At 27.5% G+C, this 20,192-nt stretch overlaps 3 protein-coding genes across 3 annotated transcripts; 2 read left to right on the forward strand and 1 right to left on the reverse strand.

Annotated features, from left to right (window-relative positions):
• The first annotated feature begins 6,438 nt into the window (after positions 1-6,438).
• Positions 6,439-11,536, forward strand: LOC113555092 (eukaryotic translation initiation factor 3 subunit B-like). Its single transcript, XM_026959421.2, is given in 15 exon segments — positions 6,439-6,710; positions 6,773-6,968; positions 7,040-7,159; positions 7,227-7,387; positions 7,390-7,409; positions 7,468-7,625; positions 7,691-7,833; positions 7,836-7,879; positions 7,946-8,088; positions 8,197-8,335; positions 8,420-8,615; positions 9,117-9,331; positions 10,657-10,860; positions 10,915-11,023; positions 11,351-11,536. Coding segments are annotated over 15 exon segments (2,058 nt in total). The 5' UTR covers positions 6,439-6,595; the 3' UTR covers positions 11,446-11,536.
• A 1,985-nt stretch (positions 11,537-13,521) lies between these two features.
• Positions 13,522-14,747, reverse strand: LOC113555096. Its single transcript, XM_026959426.2, has 2 exons — positions 14,448-14,747; positions 13,522-14,387 (listed from the first exon to the last, which is right to left on the reverse strand). The coding sequence occupies exons 1-2, from the start codon at positions 14,745-14,747 to the stop codon at positions 14,157-14,159; spliced, it is 531 nt and encodes a 176-aa protein (XP_026815227.1). The 3' UTR covers positions 13,522-14,156.
• Positions 14,748-15,202: 455 nt separating this feature from the next.
• Positions 15,203-19,569, forward strand: LOC113555093 (alkyldihydroxyacetonephosphate synthase-like). The gene is made up of 13 exons (XM_026959423.1): positions 15,203-15,491; positions 15,661-15,785; positions 15,915-16,004; positions 16,114-16,250; positions 16,324-16,476; positions 16,546-16,697; positions 16,778-16,914; positions 17,206-17,384; positions 17,448-17,575; positions 17,638-17,815; positions 18,686-18,816; positions 18,882-18,996; positions 19,074-19,569. Exons 2-13 carry the CDS (start codon positions 15,697-15,699, stop codon positions 19,406-19,408), a joined length of 1,824 nt encoding a protein of 607 aa, XP_026815224.1. The 5' UTR covers positions 15,203-15,491; positions 15,661-15,696; the 3' UTR covers positions 19,409-19,569.
• The last annotated feature ends 623 nt before the right edge of the window (positions 19,570-20,192 follow it).

Below are 20,192 nucleotides of genomic sequence, written 5' to 3' on the forward strand. Positions count from 1 at the left end.
ATAATGTTTCAATTTCGTTAATTGATAATTTTTTTTATATAATAATTTAAAATCAATATACCAATCAAATTAATAAAATGTTGGGGCTAGCCATTTTGGGGGGGAGGGGCTAAATCCCGTTAGCCCCCCCTTGTGTGCGCCCTTGCCGCAATCCTCTTATCTCAAATTAATATTCCCAGATGACTACAGAAGACGTTTAAAACACGAATAATATCGAAACCTATTGAATAATTAAGAACCATTCCCACTACTATGAAGCTCTATTATTGGATGGATTCTTTCCTCAGGTCTGCAATTACTATTACTCACGGACTAAGATAGAGAGGACTGGAGACGAGCAAATTTTTAACGGTCCCGAAATGCCTCCGTAATATATAGCTAAGTAGTCTTAACGCTACCTAGTGGCTGGATGACAAATTGAATAGATAACGTACATGTTGGCTATGTACCGAGGAAATTGCGGTACAGCTCTCCATCATCCGCCCACCATATCGTTTCCAGTCCTCTCTATCATACTACATAGTCCGTGCTATTACCTCCATTCGTAAATACTAAATTATGTTCATCAATAAATTATGCTTATTGTAAAAAACATATTTACAGATTATTTAAATTTTTAATAAAAACAAAAAGTATTATTTTATAAAAGAAATATTTTTAAAAATATTAACAGTTTTTAAATATTGAGTCTTACGTTAAATGAATCACTATTAGTATGTGTACTAAAAGTTCGTTGTACAAAATATTATTGATTATTAAATCCTTTTATTTTATTAAAACTGCTTTTCGTGTATTCATAAATATGGGATTTACTATTTAGTATAAGCATTGATTATAAAATATAATAGAGTATTAGTCTATTTCATAACCAATGGTATAAGACATAAGTCGATGGTAGCACAATAGAGTTTATGTGAAATCAATTTCTCACAGCTAAAATTATATATTTAAAAAAATTGTAATCTATACCCAACAAATAAGCGTTTACGGTATTATCATGATCTAAAAAAAGTCATTGGTGTATGATAAACCGTGGTACTAAACTTGAGTTAATTGGTAGATTAATCAGGAATTAAAATCCGGAAGTTAAAATTTCCATTAACCTGGAGTTACTGACTAACTAGTAATCTAAGTTCTAACCTAAGTGATGGTTAAATTACTTTTTATCGGTAACTCATGCCTTAACTCTCAATGGTGAAATCGACCCTTATAGATGAAACTCAAGCTTCTAAATTAATAAGAGACTTGCACTATATATCAATGAGTTCAACGATTAAGATAACACGAAATATTACGAAACCTTGAATTCAATTCAGGTTTTTTAGTTGCAACATGACACGTGTATTTTAGAAAAATTTAAATTTTAAAATTATTTTTCCACATATTTGTAGCCAAATAAAATTATTGACTTATTGAGAGTGAGTTATAGTTTCAATTTATGCATGTTTTATTTATCGTATTTTTTAAAAGTTATCTATCTACCTAAAATTTTACAAAATTTTATGTAATATTCATGTTATTTTGAACATTTTCGTATGGTGCCTAAGTACGAAATCACATAGTATTGTAAAATTGTGATAACCTGTTGAAATATAAGAGAAATACAACATACATAAAACATAAAGTATAAATCAAAACTTTAACTCACTCTCAATAGGTAAATTATTTTTTAGAAAAACAGCTTTATATCAAAATTATCTAAAAATGTAATTAAAATTCTAACTCAAAAGGAAGAAAACAATAATTCAAAACAGTGTTGTTTTCAATGCATACACTAAAAACAAACTTAAAAAAAACTTTAAATTTTTTTAAATAAGTGTAATATTACGTCCCTTATGTAGTAAAAAAACCTCCAAATGAAATTCAGAGTCATACATTTGAAATATTTATTGTCACCTTTATCGTCGAACCTCCAAACATAGTTGTATAAATTATTTATAGATTATAAATTTGTAATAAAACATTTAAACATATCAAAACGCAAAAAGTGTACAGTGTACTTAATATTTTAATATCCTGATATCATATCCAACATTTCAAATAGTATAATAGTATTATATTAGTAAAAATAGTAGGTAATGGGTAAGTAACTTAATTAACTTACAAATTTCAGAAGTTATCATACAAAATTAATTTTCATTCTACTTGTTTGACAAATGTCGACTGTTATAATAAGTTATAATTTTTATGGTGGTTTTCTAAATTTATTGATTTGGATTGGATTTTGAATTGCTATATTAAATTATAGGTATTGAAAAAATAATTTACCAAAAACTTGCATTGTCGAAAAATGGTTTCGTGTATTTACACAAAACCGTTCAATAAAAAGTTATGAAAATCATTACCAGAAAATAAATTAAATTTGACCTGGATTTAAATCTAAATATGTAATTAATCTGTTTAAGTACCTACCTACTAAATAAAATTAAAAACTTTTCAAACCTTACCAAACCAACCTGCTTAATACTTACTGAAGCATGTATCTTCACAGCAGAAACCCTTACTATCGCATAAGTAATTATTTACGCTGAATATATTCTCATATACAAAACACTTATGATAAGTCATTTTCTCAATGCATTCTCTACTAATAACTAAACTACGTACACATAGGTACTTAATATTACGGCCAACACAAAAAATATTATTGAGTTTATGTTGATTTCTTTACACACTGGGATATCTGGAAATGAACAATCTGATCTTGTAGCAAACCAAGCTATATCGCCCACTAGTCAGTTAGTATAACCATACAAAAACATTTTAAGAATTATAAACACAATTTTTATCCAGCAATAATAATCACAATGAGACAATATCAATAGGTATAGCAACAAACAAATTAAAAAAATAAAAAAAAAATGGTGACTCCTCATTAAAACAGCCCACATAGTTTAAATCGCTATCAGTGCTATAACGTCTTCCAAAGTATGGTTTTATCCCGTGGCAAATCAGAGGGGAGTAATTGGGGCGATCGTCCCCCCCCCGTTCTTTCAAAAAAATAGTTCAAGTCCCTGATTTTAGTTTGGACGTAATTATACTTCAAGGGTAACAAAATTAAATATTAATATTTTATTTTAAATTTAATATTTTTTTTATTTCTATTATCTACTGTAAAAAATATTTGTATTGTTCTGTACGAGACTGTGGAAAGTAACATATGTATGTACCTAAATAAATACTTTATCAAAATTAATGAGTGCCCTTTAAAATCGCCCCCCCCCTGTTTTCTTGGTCTGGATCCGCCCCTGGTTTTATCATTATTACCAGAGCTAAAATTGACCATACACGTATCACCCATTCTTATCTTTTCTTATCTTTTCAACTATGATGAACAGCCTATCTACCAAAAATACAAGTAGTAATAGTAATAGTACTAACGATCAAATACTTCAGACTACCCCACACTCCATAGTCCACGAAGAACACTATATTCTAAAGAATCCTACCAATATATAGGAAGCTTTAAGCAAAGCCAACACGTACGTCATTTATAGTTTTTTTTAACTCTACTAGATTCATCAACCTATTGTAAATTAATATTCTTAATGTTAACAATTTTAAATATACATATAAATAAATCTTATTGTAATTATTATTTTCAAAATGTATGTAAATGTAAATCATTATAGGCTAATGACCTTATAATAGTTGTCGAAGCCTTTATTACTGAATAAAATATACCCTTAATTTTTACAAAGGAATTCCAGATCTTTAAATTTTAAGAGTTTAAAAGATTATTTTGTTTTTAAAATACCTAATGAATTTTTTTATACACATATGTATATAATACATTCCCTTAAGCATTATTTGCGCAAACCGAGCGTAATGAATGTTTCGCATAGTCACTTTATATTAAGTTTCGATAAATTTTTAGTGAATTGCTAAATACTAGAGTATAGACCATATATGGAATAATTTCTCACTCGACTGAGCACATAACTTACCACGACGATACTTTCATCGTGGGAAAACTTTATGCATTATTTAACAACTATTTCCATCCATCTATCCCTAGGCTCTGAATCATTTCACTCTATTCATCATTTATACTTTAAGTTTCCTTTTGAATGCGATATCGAACATGAATGCTATCGTTAAAAAAAGTAATAAACCTAGAAAATTATAATTTTTTTCAAAAGTAGCTATTGTTTTGTAATGACTTAAAATTATGTAAAAAATATATTTTCCAAAATGCTAAATGTTTTAGAAATACCTATAGGTTATAATAATGATTACTTATACGTTAAATTAATCTTTTGTGACAATTAAAAATGGTCAAAACATTTTTAATATGTAATTGTAAATAGAAAACAATAATATAAACATTTGTGAACATTTCAAGAAGGTACCTACAGTTATTCGTTTTCAGTTACAAAAAAAAAACAAAATCAATTTTGTCCAAAATTCGATTTGCGTAAAAGTTCCTATTTATTCTTAATTTTTGGTTTGTTTTTCTCATTTATAAAAATAAGTATTGATTACTAGGAATTTTAAGTTTTACCTCACCAAACCGAACCAAACTAGATTCAATTTGATAACCGGAACCACTTCCATTTTTGAAAATTGGAACATTTGATTATTTTAACGACCAACGAGTGACAACTAGTCATGCAATCATCCACAAAAAAATAAATACAATATTAAAAAATCAATATATTCATCGCTCAGCTTAGAATCTAAAAAAATTTTTTATAAGAGTAACTAGGATTTTTTTCTTTTCCTCGCGATATTTCACTCTCAAGAATTTGAAATTTTTCAAAGTTCCATCAACTTGTAGACATCGTATAGGTAATCTGTCTTATGGGCTTTATTATGTATTAGGTTATAAGTTATAACCATGAAGATTAGAACAAGGAGACCAAATTCATAAGGCCGCCTGCATGAAAAACGTACTGAAATTAGTCGCACGATTAAATAGACTATAGGTAGCGCTGTGTAAGCTAAGGTTGCTACATTGCCGCGTACTATAGGGAATATTCATGATTTTTTACATTTTTTTTAAATATCTGCATTATGTCGAACCAGTGGCGTATTTTCAATTTTTTCTGAGGGGAAGAGGTCTAATAAATCCGACAAAAATGTATTTGATTTATCAATATTGAGCGATAAAAAACTTTTTTTTGTTGTATGTGGTTCAAGAATTTATAATGTTGGAGATTCGACTGTCTGATCTGATGAACACGCAACTGGTGCAATAATAAATGATTTCAATGAACTTTGTTTTATTTTTTTATTTGAAGACATATTTATTTCAATTCCAAACAATAAATAGATACAAGTATAAAACTATAAAAAAAATAAAAAAATTTATTTGAAGTATTTATTAAATGTTAGGTTTTGTCAAATGTTTTTATAATATCACAAATCAGAAACCAATTTATTTAAAAATAAATATTCTATATTAATTCATTTTAAACAAAAGGTTAGTTAAAAAAAATCATTTCATTTGACGATCTGCAAGGCGATTCTACGTAATACCTATGTATTTTCTATCAGAGACATTTATGAACTGATACACATCACAGAGACTTAGAGTACAGATAAAGCTACAGATAGATTTTTAAAGAATAAATAATATGATTTTGTATTTAAAAGTTTAGTATATAATATAGATTATACGAATATTAAAATATAACTCGTAGTTGAATATTAATAATTTATTCTCAGTACACGCTGACAATTAATATTATTTCGATAGCAGTTTAATATGTTACATATGTACATATGTGTAAATATCATCAATTTTTTTATTATTATACAGTCAATCCTTCATCACTATCAATATTTTTCACTAACAGATTAACATCTTGTAGCCAGTGTACTGCGGTTTATTACTCAAATACTTAATGCTCTCTAGTAGCCTATTCCTATATCCTATATGTATAGTCTTTCACGGATATCGGGAACTGAATAGCAAGTCTGACACCTACTTACTTTTATGCAGAGTACACATGAAATATACACATAGGCACATTTATGAATGCGTTATTTTACGAGCTATAAAATATATAATGGGTCATGGTCCGAAATAATGCATATATTTTACAAAAAACATGAATAATCCCTTACTACGCAACCTGATAGCAACCTTAGCTTACGCAGCGCCACCCATTAGTCGTTTAATCGTGCGACTCATTCGATACGTTTTTTATTCGGGCGGCTGTACGAGTTTGGTCTCCTTATTCTAATCTTCATGATATGCACGATGTAGAGAAGATATATCTTTGTTAACATTAAGGGTATATGGATCTTATACATATTAAAGTATAAGGCCTTTGAATTTATATGACCGTTGTTAACCAAAACTCGATCGACCCCATATCCATCCGATTGGCCATTGATATTAAACGAAGTTTAATGGATTGGCCACACTGACACAGCGACATCGGCCCACCGCGGCGGCTTCCACACGTAATCAAAAACATAACCTTTAAAAAATAATATATGTTTTCTAATATTTTCCAAGTCTATTTGTTCGAGCTATTCGAACTTTCTGACTCGAATTCTTCGTACCTTCTGAGTTTTCTAAAACTTATTCGTTTCGTCATCTTGATTTTGTTCAGTTAACTCAATAGCTACCGATTCGTCTGACATGGCTAAGAAAAAAGATTCCGAGAAACACGAAGATGGTCAAAGAGGAAAATACAATAAGGACGATGCTGACGCCAATGAATTAGAAAACTTCGTCGACGATATAACTGATGAAGGTAAGATAAAAAATAATTGGAATTTGACTGAGCTCCCACTCATTATGTGACTTCAATTTTAGAGTTGCTCGGTGATGTTCTGCAGAAGAGACCCAAAGTATCTGATGGCGTAGACACCGTTATTATAGTTGACGGAGTTCCCCAAGTCAACCCTGAGCGCTTTGAAAAACTTAAAATAGTTATTACCAAAATATTCGCTCAATTTGGTAAAATTCTCAACGATTACTATCCAAAATCAGAGAACGGTCACACTAAAGGGTACATACTTTTAATATGACACTAGGTGTTTGTATTCATTTTTTTATAAAATCATTGTTTACTTTTATTAGCTATATATTTATCGAATACGAAAAACACGAAAGCGCATTAGAAGCTGTTACACAAGCTAATAATTACAAGCTAGATAAACAGCATACTTTTTTAATAAACTTATTTTCTGACTACAAAAAGTGAGTTATATTATTAGCTTTGTCTTGTATAATGATTAATATTATTATTATTATTATTATTATTAAGATACAATGACATTCCTGAAAAATGGGAAGCTCCTACTCTACAGCCATTCCCAGAAAGGCCTAATCTGCAATATTTCTTAAGCGAACCTGATGCATTTGATCAATATTATGTTTATAACATAAACAATCATATTGAAGTTTGGTTGAATAGCAATCCACAACCAACAAATTAGTTGAACGTGAAGTAAGTGCAATTTTCACATTATGTTTACTTTATTAATAATATTAATTTTTTATTTAAGAAATGGACTGAATCTCTAATTATGTGGTCACCTCTTGGGACATATTTGGCAACACTACACAAGCAAGGTGTTGTACTTTGGGGAGGACCTAACTTCACTAATGTTTTGAAGCTTTCTCATCGCAACGTTCAATTTGTTGATTTTTCTCCTTGTGAACAGTAATTAATTTGTGTGTGTGCCTATCAATATTGTATTTTTTATTAGTTTCATTCTTATTTTTTAGATATTTAGTGGCATATGCTCCATTAGATAATGGTGAACAAAAGTTAACCATTTTTGATATTCGTACTGGCGCCGAAAAGCGATCTTTTATTTCAGATGCTCCAATGGCTGGTAATGTATTAAGGTGGTCAAAGGATGACAAATATTTGCTCGGATTGGGCATAACACTTTAAGTGTATATGAAACTCCAGTAAGTATTTAAAAAGTAGCAAAAATATTTAGTTTACAAATTATATTCAATGTTATTTGTTTTTAGTCTTTTGGTTTGTTGGATAAAAAAAGTATAACTGTTAATGGTATTCGAGATTTTAGTTGGTCTCCAAGGGATAATGTACTTGCTTATTGGGTTGCTGAAGATAAAGATGTACCGGCTCGAGTAGTTCTGTTAGAAATACCAAGGTTAGTATAACTTACTATAAATTAAATGATATATATATATCACTATCTTCATATTAATAAAAATATTCTAAATTTATTACATATTAATTTTAAAATATTGGTTTTTAGCCGCAAAGAAATTCGAGCAAATAATTTATTTAATGTAGCAGACTGTAAAATCCATTGGCAAAAAGCTGGTGACTACTTATGTGTTAAAGTTGACCGTTATGCTAAGATTAAACGTGAAAAAGGAGATGTAAAATACAGTGTAAGAATTTATCTAGCCTTTTATTTTTCATAATTTAAAAGTATTAATATTGTTTTGTGAAATAAGCTTAATTTATTTTTGTAGGGTATGTATTTCAATTTTGAAATATTTCATATGAGAGAGAAAAATATACCTGTAGACAGTGTTGAAATTAAAGAACCAATTCATGCATTTGCTTGGGAACCAATTGGTTCAAAGTTTGCAATTATTCATGGTGAACCTAGCAATAATAGTGTAAGCTTTTATAATGTGAAATCTGGCCAAGCTCCAGTATTATTGAGTAAGTTAAACATATTGAAACATTACAAGATTAGTTTTAAAAATTAACATATATCATGTTTGATTTTTCATTGTATAAAAGAAATTTCAAATGCTCATGTCATAAATAATGTCGAACTCGCACTTCAGGTAGTTCAGTTGAACTATCTTGAAATTATATAAGTGGACGAGTAAAAATATTAAATAGTATAGTATTAAAAAGTGCTGAGTCTTTCTACTGTGATCTTATTAAATACAAGAATTTCATTAATTATTATTTTTTATAACTACTTAAAAAAGAAAGCTCAGGAGGGTGGTTAATTTGAATGGCTGGTTGAGTTTATCAAATTATTTTAATTGCCCATTTTAAAATAATTTAGTACCACTGATACACATACATATGAATGCAATAATTATGCTAAACAAATATTACTTTTACTGTTCTAAATTAAATGTATTAAAAAGATATTGATTAATTATATTCATATTAGTCAATTGTTAATTTGGTTATTATTTCTTATAGAAAAGTTGGACAAACATTTCTGTAGTCATTTGTTTTGGTCACCTGCTGGACAGTATATTGTTATTGCTGAAATTCGGGATTCTGGTGCTTTGGAATTTGTTGACACTGCAGACTTCACCACAATGTGTTCTACAGAGCATTATAAAGCAACCGATATTGAATGGGATCCAACTGGAAGATTTGTTGCAACTGGTGTTAGTTCATGGAAAACTAAGGTATAAATATAATTTAAATACATTTTTCACTTAACAATTCAGTGCTCGAAGGTGTGCCCCCACCCCCTATACTAGGAATGACATCCCTCTATTTTGTGTAGAATAATGCATCTCTCCTAAGACTTATATTTGAAAATGTAATACATATTAACATTTTATATTTTTAAAATTTAAATTATAGTATTCTACTGATATATTTATCATTTTTCTATTTTTTATATTTTTAATTTTAAGTTTAAATATATAGTTTATTTTACAATATTAATATTTATTTAATATTACTATTTATAATCAGAATTAATATTTTGTAAAATTAATTTAAATTTACTATTTAGGCTCAGCTTTATTGTGTTGTTTAGTATAAGCCGTTTGCAATCATATAACCTTGTTAGAGCCAATAATGATTTATTGTTATTAAGATATTCTAACAAAGGTCAATTGGTGTTTTAAAAGGTAAAAATATATGTTTTTACAAATAAAATATCACAAAACAATAACAATATTAATGAAGTAAGCAGGGGCATAACTGTGCTTAATTTTTTAACAATGTTTTGTTTATAACTGATAAGTGGATATTTATGGTATATCATGAAATATAGAAATCTGAATTGTTAGGTATCACTCCACTTATTTTGAGTCATTTCTAAAACTGTTTACCATTGTATCAAATCTTAATTTAACTTCTAGTCCATTGTTTTATGCAAATTAACTGTTAAGCGTTTCTGTTTCATAATTCCACTAATATATACAATCAATTTCGTAAATTTGCCTGTAATAATTTATATACGATTATTAATACTGAGTTTATTTAAATTAATGCTGGTTCAAATTAATTAATGTTTTAAATGTCATTTTAGGTCTTAACATTCCCAAAATATTACTATATAAAAATATCTCACAATTAATGATAACTTAATATAATGCTATATTATTAACTGTCAAATTACTTAGTTAGATACTTTTAGAAGAGTTATCCTTAATGATTTTGTAAAATATGACATTTTAAATTAATTTAAACCGGTTGGGTTGCAACTCATTTTTGGGTCGTGTAAGCTTCAAATTAAGGTAACTATAAATCTTCTTTTAAAATAAAAATTAAGTTTAATCAATGAAATGATCAAAAATACGGTTTATATTATAGAATTCACAATATAAGTTAGTACAACTACAAAGCATTAACCAATTTTAGCTTTTTTTGTTTTTTACAAAGCTTACTTGGGTTGCGAAAAATGTAGACCTAATTTAGTGGATTGCGGTCCAAAAGGTTGAAGATCACTGATTTAGACAATACTGTATTTGTTTATTTGTGATGCAATATTTTTTAGGGAGATACAGGTTATTGGATATGGTCATTCCAAGGAAGAATATTGAATAGATTCAATACAAATACCTATTGTCACATGCAATGGAGACCAAGGCCCCCTACTCTGTTGAGCGCTAAACAACAAAAGGATACCAAAAAAAGTTTGAAAAAATACACATCTCAGTTTGAGACGAAGGACAAAATGCGAATGACCAAAGCCTCTAAAGTAAAATTTCTTTAACTTATTATAAAGCAAATGTATTTAATTTAAATTTTTTAGGAAGTCATTGATAAACGTCGAAAATTGATTTAAGAATTTGAAGAATACCGCAGCAAACGTTTAGATGATTGGAATAAACAAAAGGCTGAAAGAATGGCTATTAGAAGTCGTAAGTGAATTTGTTTTCCCCACAAGAACATGGCATTAACATATTGCAGGGATGGACAACTAACGGCCCGCAATCTTTTTAATCTGGCATGTGCTACATTTTAAAATTGCTTTACCTTTGGCTTGCTAGATTTTAAATTTCTAAAAATTTGCCCTCTTGTAACTTGAGTTGCCCATCCCTGACATATTGGAATAATTTCAGCATTAGGTTTATGAATTTTATTCAATAAGAATCCTAAATAATGAATTTCACCATGTATTATAAAACACTTCATAACATATTGATTATATAATACTTGTTTTATTACTTCCAACTATTTTGTTTCAGATATTGATACTGATGAACTAGATTCAGATGATAAGAACGTGCAAGTAGAAAAAGTTGAATTTTTGGTTAAAGAAGAAGTAACTGTAATTGATTAAGCATTTTGAATATTATTAATGTAAACCAAATATTTGAATTGTCTTTTTTTTGTATTTGTATAAACAATAAATACAATTTTTTGTCTTGAAACAATAATGCCATTTAATATGGCCAACATAGCTCTCCTTCATATTCTTATTTTTATTTTCAATACTATTTTATGTAAACTAGGATTCAATTTAAATTTCAAATACAGAAGAAAATAAACATATATCTAATAGGGTTTGATCTAATAATTATAAAAATTATCTGTAATCATTAATCACAAATACAATTTTACATGTTAATTGTTTTATTTATTTCATAAGTACATGTTCAAACATTTTTTTTTTTTTATAATACTACTTGCGTGTATTATATAATTATTACGAATATAATATATATTATTTATTAATAAATAAATATCACAATTGCCAACTAGGTAAAATTATTACACAGTGATCACATTTGTTAGTATTAATTATTGAGTAAAGACAATGACAACAAAATATTATTACTAAGTGAGATTAATAAAAAATAAAAATGATAAAATCAGTTATTGTTATAATATAAAATTAGCGATTAATTTATTAATTACAATATCCCAACTGTTACATAAATTATTTTTAAAATAATCCACTTATTATTTTATTATGATTTATACAAGATGAATTAGCAAAAAGAAAAAAACAGTGAGAACAATACTCTTTTAATAGCTATATGTTTAATACAGGAAATTATAAATTGTGTGCTAGAAAAAAAAGCATCACTTATAAAGAGATGTACATTGAATAAAAAAAATAAAACTAATATTATATTATTATTAAAATAGCACAGTATAGTATAGTACATACCCTCATAAGCAATCTAAGAACTATTATTTATATAATTTATTTATTTCGTACACTGTTTTTTGTTATACATAGTACATTGATAATACAAACTGTTAATACGTCATAGAATTGGATATAATGCTAAAGATTTCAGTATTAATTAATGATATCAGCTAGTTAATCTACATTCTACATTAATGATTTTTGTATCTAAAATGATATAGTTAATGACACAACAATATGGGAAGACTAGTTAACTGTAAAAATATTAATAATAAATAGTATTATTTTTAAATAAAATAAGAACATGGTTAAATCAATATTAAAACCATCTTGAGGAGATATTGCTTGGGACCATTTTCTATAAAAATATTGGTTAGTACATTTTTATAAACTCAGTATACATGGAGAAATAATATATTATGGTCACTCTAATGATGAGGATCTCAAAATTAATAAATAGAGAACATATGGAAGCATATTATTGACAAATTGATAAATGTATATTGTATATATAAGACATACAAAAGGAAAGAGAAATTGATTTCTGCATAATACAGTACTGTTTTTTTTAAGATAACCGTTCTGTATTTAAGTAATAGATAATAGTATACTATTAATATCTAGTATATATTTTATTTAAATATTTAATTAATAACATATTTCATTATTAATTCTTATCAATTAATTGACTAAACTTTATTGACTTTTAACATTCTTTTTTAACAATTAACTTCAAAAAGCTTATCATCTATTGTAAATGGTTCATTTTTGTCTTAACTTTTAAGGAAATAATTTAAATTAAACTTAACTATATAATTCATTTAGATTTATTATACAAAAAATTAATTTTCCTTATAATGTATCATAATTATCAGCTCTAAGACATCATACTTATTAAGAAGAATTATTCAATTTTATATAGATAAATAAATAAATAGTAAGCAACTTTAAAAATTAAGTACTTTCTAAAGTTTAATTATGAATATTTAGTCTTAAATTAGAATTTTTCAGATCATTAATCACAGAAAACAATGATGATAACTCAATCTAAAAAAGTAATTGAAAACAAAATTTGAACATATTTTTTTTATTCTTAAGACTGACAAGTCTATTAATTGTTTATAATACTAATTTCAAAAATTAATTTTATATAATAATCACATAAGTATTCATTGGTATACATTTAATTTAGTGATCTTTACTATTATCTCTAATTATTAATACTGTCTTTCAAAATACATTCAAAAATATTATACTCGGCATTGTGCAATAATACTTATAAAGCTAAATTATTTTACTTATGTCAAGATAAATAGCAAATTGTATTGATTTACCTACAATAGTGAAATAACAATTTAACTTACATTTTTTAAGTTTCTAAATGCTAATAATACATAACCAGTCATATCATCCTTAAATACAAATTTGAAATCAGACCTTTTAAAACCTAATAATAATAAACTGTTCTCTCAAGTCTCGAATGAGATAACAAATTATGAAATAACTTTATAAAACAAAAATAATTCTGAATAAAATGTTGATAATTTTCCTATGTATACATGTCTCCAATATATTTGTATAACAAGTATGTCATTAAGTTACATTCATACAGACAATATTAAGAACAAAATCTATTGAATGTAAAAGGTAATTATTTACAAATGACTGAGGATTATATTTTATTTTTAGTAGGTATTATCGATTTAGATTTAATTTAAAAAAACAATTTTAATTTACACCAACATTTCAATTGGCTGATTGAGTATAATTTGAATCATTATTTTCAAGAAAAATGTCATGTTCAAAGTAGAAACTAAGTTTTTTGGAACAATGTTCTTGTAGATAATGTAATTATTTCCATCACATACCTCCACAATTAAGATATATTCGCAAGATCATTTAATGGAATAATTAAGGACGATAATATTATCACTTTTAGTAGATTCCTTGGACATGCTAACTATAGCTTCTTCATATGATGGTGGTGGTAGGTCACTCCCCTCTTCGCTGTGGTTTCCAATCAACTGTTCATAAGACGGGGGCAAGGTAAGTTCACTCACAGTGCGTATTGGTAACGAATACTGTTGTTGAGTATCTGTCAACTGCCCCTGTTGAGATCGTATGTCCTGAAGCACATAAAAATAAAATAAAACTAGCAAACAATAACAAATGACAATAGTTCTTACCTCTATCTGCTGGCGGATTACCATGTCAATAATGCGGCGCCTACGTAAGTACAATACATTCCTAATACCAATCATAACGGCTGAACAGATGCATAGCGGTCCAACCATCCACATATGGCCCAAGTTGGCAAAGACAGTGTCATCAAATGCTCCGAACGAGAACACCGATATAATGGAGCCCAATGTGAACAGGAACACGGATATCAAAAAATACGAATACGTGACACAGTCACAGGAGCTGCACGACCGACCCATGTCCTCGGTTAAATGGACACGCTCCCACATATAGTAGGCTTCCATTTCAAATGCATTTCCACCCTTCCGGTGTGCGTGAAAGGAACAGATGCAAACTGTGAAGACTGGAGACCAAGATAATTTTTATTGATCAGCTAACGTCACTATAGCGAGAAATCATGATTTATGTTTACGTATTCTTCTAATATCGTTACTCGTTTATGTATATTATCTTGTATTTATTGTGTCCGTATTGTAACTTGTAAGTATTACTGTTATAATAATATTGTTGGCTGTTCACTTTTTCGTTCTCACCTCTGTGATTAAAAAGAATATTGAAGCGATTACTGATTACACACCTTCGTCTGTTATCAATTTCAATTGTTATTGTCTTTTATCATCATACATGACGACGACAAGACGGATCGAAACCACGGCTATAGATATGATAATTCGATTCATTGCGATTGCGTACCGAGTACTGACAGTCCGACACTGAAGAGTGAAATGTTTGTACGGCCGTTGGGAGCGCTAAACATCATACTAATATAGTAATATACCATAATATAGTATATACCATGACAAAAAAAATGTACTCATAGTTCATACCCTGAACGGTTTCACTTAACCTGGCGCCCGTGATTTTATAAATTAATTTATTTATTATTATTGCATAAGGCTAAATTCACGACTGCATAAGTGAAGTACTCAATACTCAAATATACGAATATTCATATAAACAATTATCCGTTTTAATTTTAGAGTTGAGTGTTTAGAGTGTCAGTTTATACAGTACACTACGTCTGCACAGTGAGTAAAAGTTAATATTCTCATCTATCATGGACATTGGTCAGTAATCAGTACATATTATACACAAGTGGCTAGTCATTAGGTTAAAATACTTAATACCAAATATTAATAGAAATAATAATTGTTTACTGGATCTAAAGTTGTCTAGTTAAAGTATTTGAATACTTAGATTATCCAGAGTTTTGCAAACATTTGACATTTCCCCATGGATGAAAAAGAATCTGATGAAACTCTTAAAAGCTCCTCATCGTCTCTGGTCAACACCAAGGTTCAAAGTGCCATACCAAAATACAGGTAGATATTTACTAGACATTGTATGTGATACACATAACCTAACAACTTTATTTAAAATAAACTATAAATATATATGTAGTGCATACTTACTATGAGTTGTGTTTGAACATCAAATATATTTTTTCTTAGGTCAGAAGTTTTGAAATGGAATGGCTGGGGATATAGAGACTCAAAGTTTAAAGTTACTGACCAGGGAATGATTCGGTTTACTGGCAATCGGTAAATACTGTTTTAGTTAACAATTTGTTTTATGTCGAATGTCTATCATCCCTCAAACAATTGGAATACAAAACATTTGTAAAATTAATGATAAATTTTGTTCAATCAGATATTCAATTGGTGAAACAGATTTGCCTTTTTTTACTCAATGGGTTCAACAAATATTAAATATTGACCTAACTTTAAGGAATGTGCCTAGAGAAAAGTTCAGTTCCACAGAGATTCCACTTTCCCGCGTATCTATCAGTTAGTATCGGTTATTCAATGGAATAGTTTTTGTTTATAGTTTATTACAAAATAAAGTTTAATAATTTTTCAGGTTTTTTAAAAATCTTAAAAGAAATGAAAATTGACCATACAACGGATGGGCAAGCTAGACTTTTACGGTCCCACGGACAAACGCTTTATGATATTTATACTCTCAGATATGGTAAATGTTTTCCACGCATTTGTGATTTAGTTGTCTGGCCTGGTAAGTATTAAATTTTGAATTACTTTCTAATAATTATTTTGTTGTAAAAAGAATGGTTTTTTATTTAAGCAAATCACAATGAAGTGATAAGCATAGTTGAGTTAGTCAATGTACATAATATTGTACTTGTTCCTTTTGGCGGCGGAACTAATGTATCTGGAGCTGTATCTTGTCCTGTTAATGAAAATAGATGTATAGTCAGTGTAGACACTTCACAAATGGTAGTTGTACTAGTGTTTAGTATAATATTACAATATTATATTCAATAAAATTAAAATGATACACATTTTTTTTTTTTTAGAATCGTTTATTGTGGTTGGACGAATCAAACTTACTCGTGTGCTTTGAAGCTGGAGTCATTGGTCAAGATTTAGAACGTGAACTAAACAAGCGAGGCTATACATGTGGACATGAACCTGACTCTTATGAGTTTTCTAGGTATTCATTGAAATAAAAAAAAAAAAAAAAAAACTCGAGTGTAGCCTTTGTAGCAATCATTAAAGTAGTAAGTTTCCTTTAATTGTATTTACTATTTATTAAGTATTACAATTGTTTGTTTAGTTTAGTCATGATTTGTGTGCAGCGTTTAAAATTATTGATACATTTTATTTTTATTTTATTTTTTACTATTGAAACTTGCATGTGTTTATTATAGCCGAATTTTTAGTATTATTTTACCAAAAGAAACTTATAATAAATATTCAATAATATATATTATACAAAACTCAGTTTAGGTGGTTGGGTTGCAACTAGAGCATCAGGCATGAAGAAAAATGTTTATGGCAACATTGAAGATTTAGTAATTGATGCTAAAATGGTTACTTGCAAAGGAGTGGTAGAAAAAAACAGTAAGGTCCCAAGAATGTCAAGTGGACCTGATTTTCAACAAATTATTTTAGGATCAGAAGGTTTGTTATGTGATAATTTTCAATCAACATTATTTTAGATTAATCACTGTTTTTATATTGTAGGTACATTAGGCATAATTACAGAAGTGACCTTAAAAATTCGACCACTTCCAGATTGTCGAGTTTATGATTCTGTAGTTTTTCCTGACTTTGAATCAGGAGTAAAATGTATGAGAGAAGTAGCCAAACAAGTATGTTTTAAATAAAAACACATTTAAATAACTATATAAAATAATTATTTTTAAATCTGTAGAGATGTCAACCTGTATCCATACGATTAATGGATAACACACAGTTCAGATTTGGTCAGGCGTTACGTTCTGTTGAAAATACATTTGGAAACTTGTTAGACACTATTAAGAAAACTTACTTGACTCGTGTTTGTGGTTTTCGTTTAGAGTCTATATGTGTTATGACACTCCTTTTTGAAGGTGATTTTTTGATCTATTCTGCCTTTCAATAGTATTTTTTATATACAATCGGTGCTATTCAATTGTAAGTGTTTTACCTTTTGAATAATGCAATTGCAAATGATTATAAGTAGATAAAAGAAATAATATTTTGTATCTAAAATTCAAATAATTGAGAACAACTTAAAGAGACGTCAATTTTTATATTGTTATATAGTATTAACTATAAAGTGTATTGTAAAATTTCCATAAAACTTACAACTGTTAATTTTATAGTTCACATTTAATACTTTTGTTGTTGAAGAAAACCCATACACAAAATGTGACAATATGAAATTAATTTAAGACAACAAATAACATAAACCATAGCAGTTTTTGATTGAATTAAGTATTTTCACAATGATTAATTTCCACAAATAGCTTTAACAGATTTTAAATAATAAGGATATTATGACCAATGAGATAACTAAAAATAATTTACAAATGGCAATCATCACTTATGAAAAAAAATGTAATGTATAAAATAAAGTATTATAACTATTAATTAAAATTATTAATGAATCATTAATATTTTTTTACATCAACTAAATTTTTAAACTAATTATCATTAAATCTTATTTTTTAATGATACTTATGTTGAATTTTTACTATTAACTTAAATTAAAAATAATCTACTACCACTCACACATTTATCACCAAGTGTGAATGTGTTAAACTAATAAGTTATTATGACTATTTTGTGATTATTAACAAATAATTATGGCAATGTTGCATGATAATTAATCGGTAAAAAATGTTTGCAATTGGTTATTTGAAAAAGTGTTGCAATGAGAATCATTTTGTGTTCTACCCATATACAACTTACTATTAATATATATCAATTTTTTTTAGGTAAAAGATCTAAAGTAGTTTCGCATAGAAATTGCATTGCTAAAATAGCTATGTCCTTTGGTGGTATAACAGCAGGAGAGAGAAATGGAGAACGTGGTTACATGTTGACTTTTGTTATAGCTTATATACGTGTAAGATAAATTTAACTTTTGATATTTTTATTATGTTAATAAGTTATAATAAAGATAATATTTAGGATCTCGCGTTAGAATACAGAGTTGTAGCTGAATCGTTTGAAACATCAGTATCCTGGGATAAAACTCTTAGTTTATGCGATAATGTCAAAAAAACTGTAGCAAATGAGTGCAATAGTAAGTGAATTATGTAATTGTTATTTTATCGATACTGATCTCCCATATGGGGTAAAATTTTTTTTTTTGTCTTTTAGAACTTAATATCAAGTATTATTTAATTAGCTGTAGAGTAACACAGACATATGACTCTGGTTGTTGTGTTTATTTTTATTTTGGATTTAATTGGACTGGACTAGATGATCCAGTATCAACTTACCATCATATTGAAACCATAGCTCGGGACAGTATTATGGCTTCTGGAGGTTCTATATCTCATCATCATGGCGTGGGTAAACTACGAACACATTGGTATGAGAAACACGTGTCTAAAACGGTTCTATCACTTTACAGTGCATCTAAAAAGATCCTAGACCCAAATAATGTATTTGCTAATGGTAATCTTATTAGTTTTCCTCTGTCCAAAATATGAATAATTTAAATCTAGTCACATTTTAGTGTAAGTCTACAACAAATAACAATTTTTTATTCATGATATAGTTGTTATTTCTCATAACTATGGAACAGATTTAAATGCAAATTTCATTTTTTTTTGAATATCCAAAAAATTGATTTAAATACACAAAGTGCATTTCACAGTATATTAAGAAATTAAAAAATGTAACTTTTATTATGCATTTTTTAGATTTTAAGTCATTTTTATATGGATAAAATTTGATAAAAATTAAGCAGCACCTGATTATACAATCTTATTATAAAACATAAGGTAAAAATATAGCAAATGTATCTATCTAAATTATATATTTATTTTTTGGAAATAATTTTTAAAGTAAAAAAAGATAGGAGAACTAGAAGATAATGAAAATGATGCGAATAATTAATACCATTGATTATAAATACTAATAATAAATAATCAATTTTAATATCTAAAAATAAAACTTAATATAGGTAATTAAAAAAATATCTGTTATGAATGTATTAAATCATATTTTTAAGGCATTTTTCTTGTATTTTACAGCATTTAAATCTGTTCCCTACTTATAACATTATAATGTTTAATTTTTTTGAAATTGTTTCATGACAAATATATGGTTAATAATATTAGATTAGAAAAATATTATCAACAACTTCAGTGTAAGTATATTTTGCTTTTTAAATAAATAATTATATATTTATCAATAAAAATTCTTCTATGAATATTAAATTTAAATTATTGATGATTGTTTGTATTTATAAAACATACAATATAATTTTCA

Source organism: Rhopalosiphum maidis, chromosome 2 (assembly GCF_003676215.2).
Source record: "Rhopalosiphum maidis isolate BTI-1 chromosome 2, ASM367621v3, whole genome shotgun sequence".
NCBI lineage: Eukaryota > Metazoa > Arthropoda > Insecta > Hemiptera > Aphididae > Rhopalosiphum > Rhopalosiphum maidis.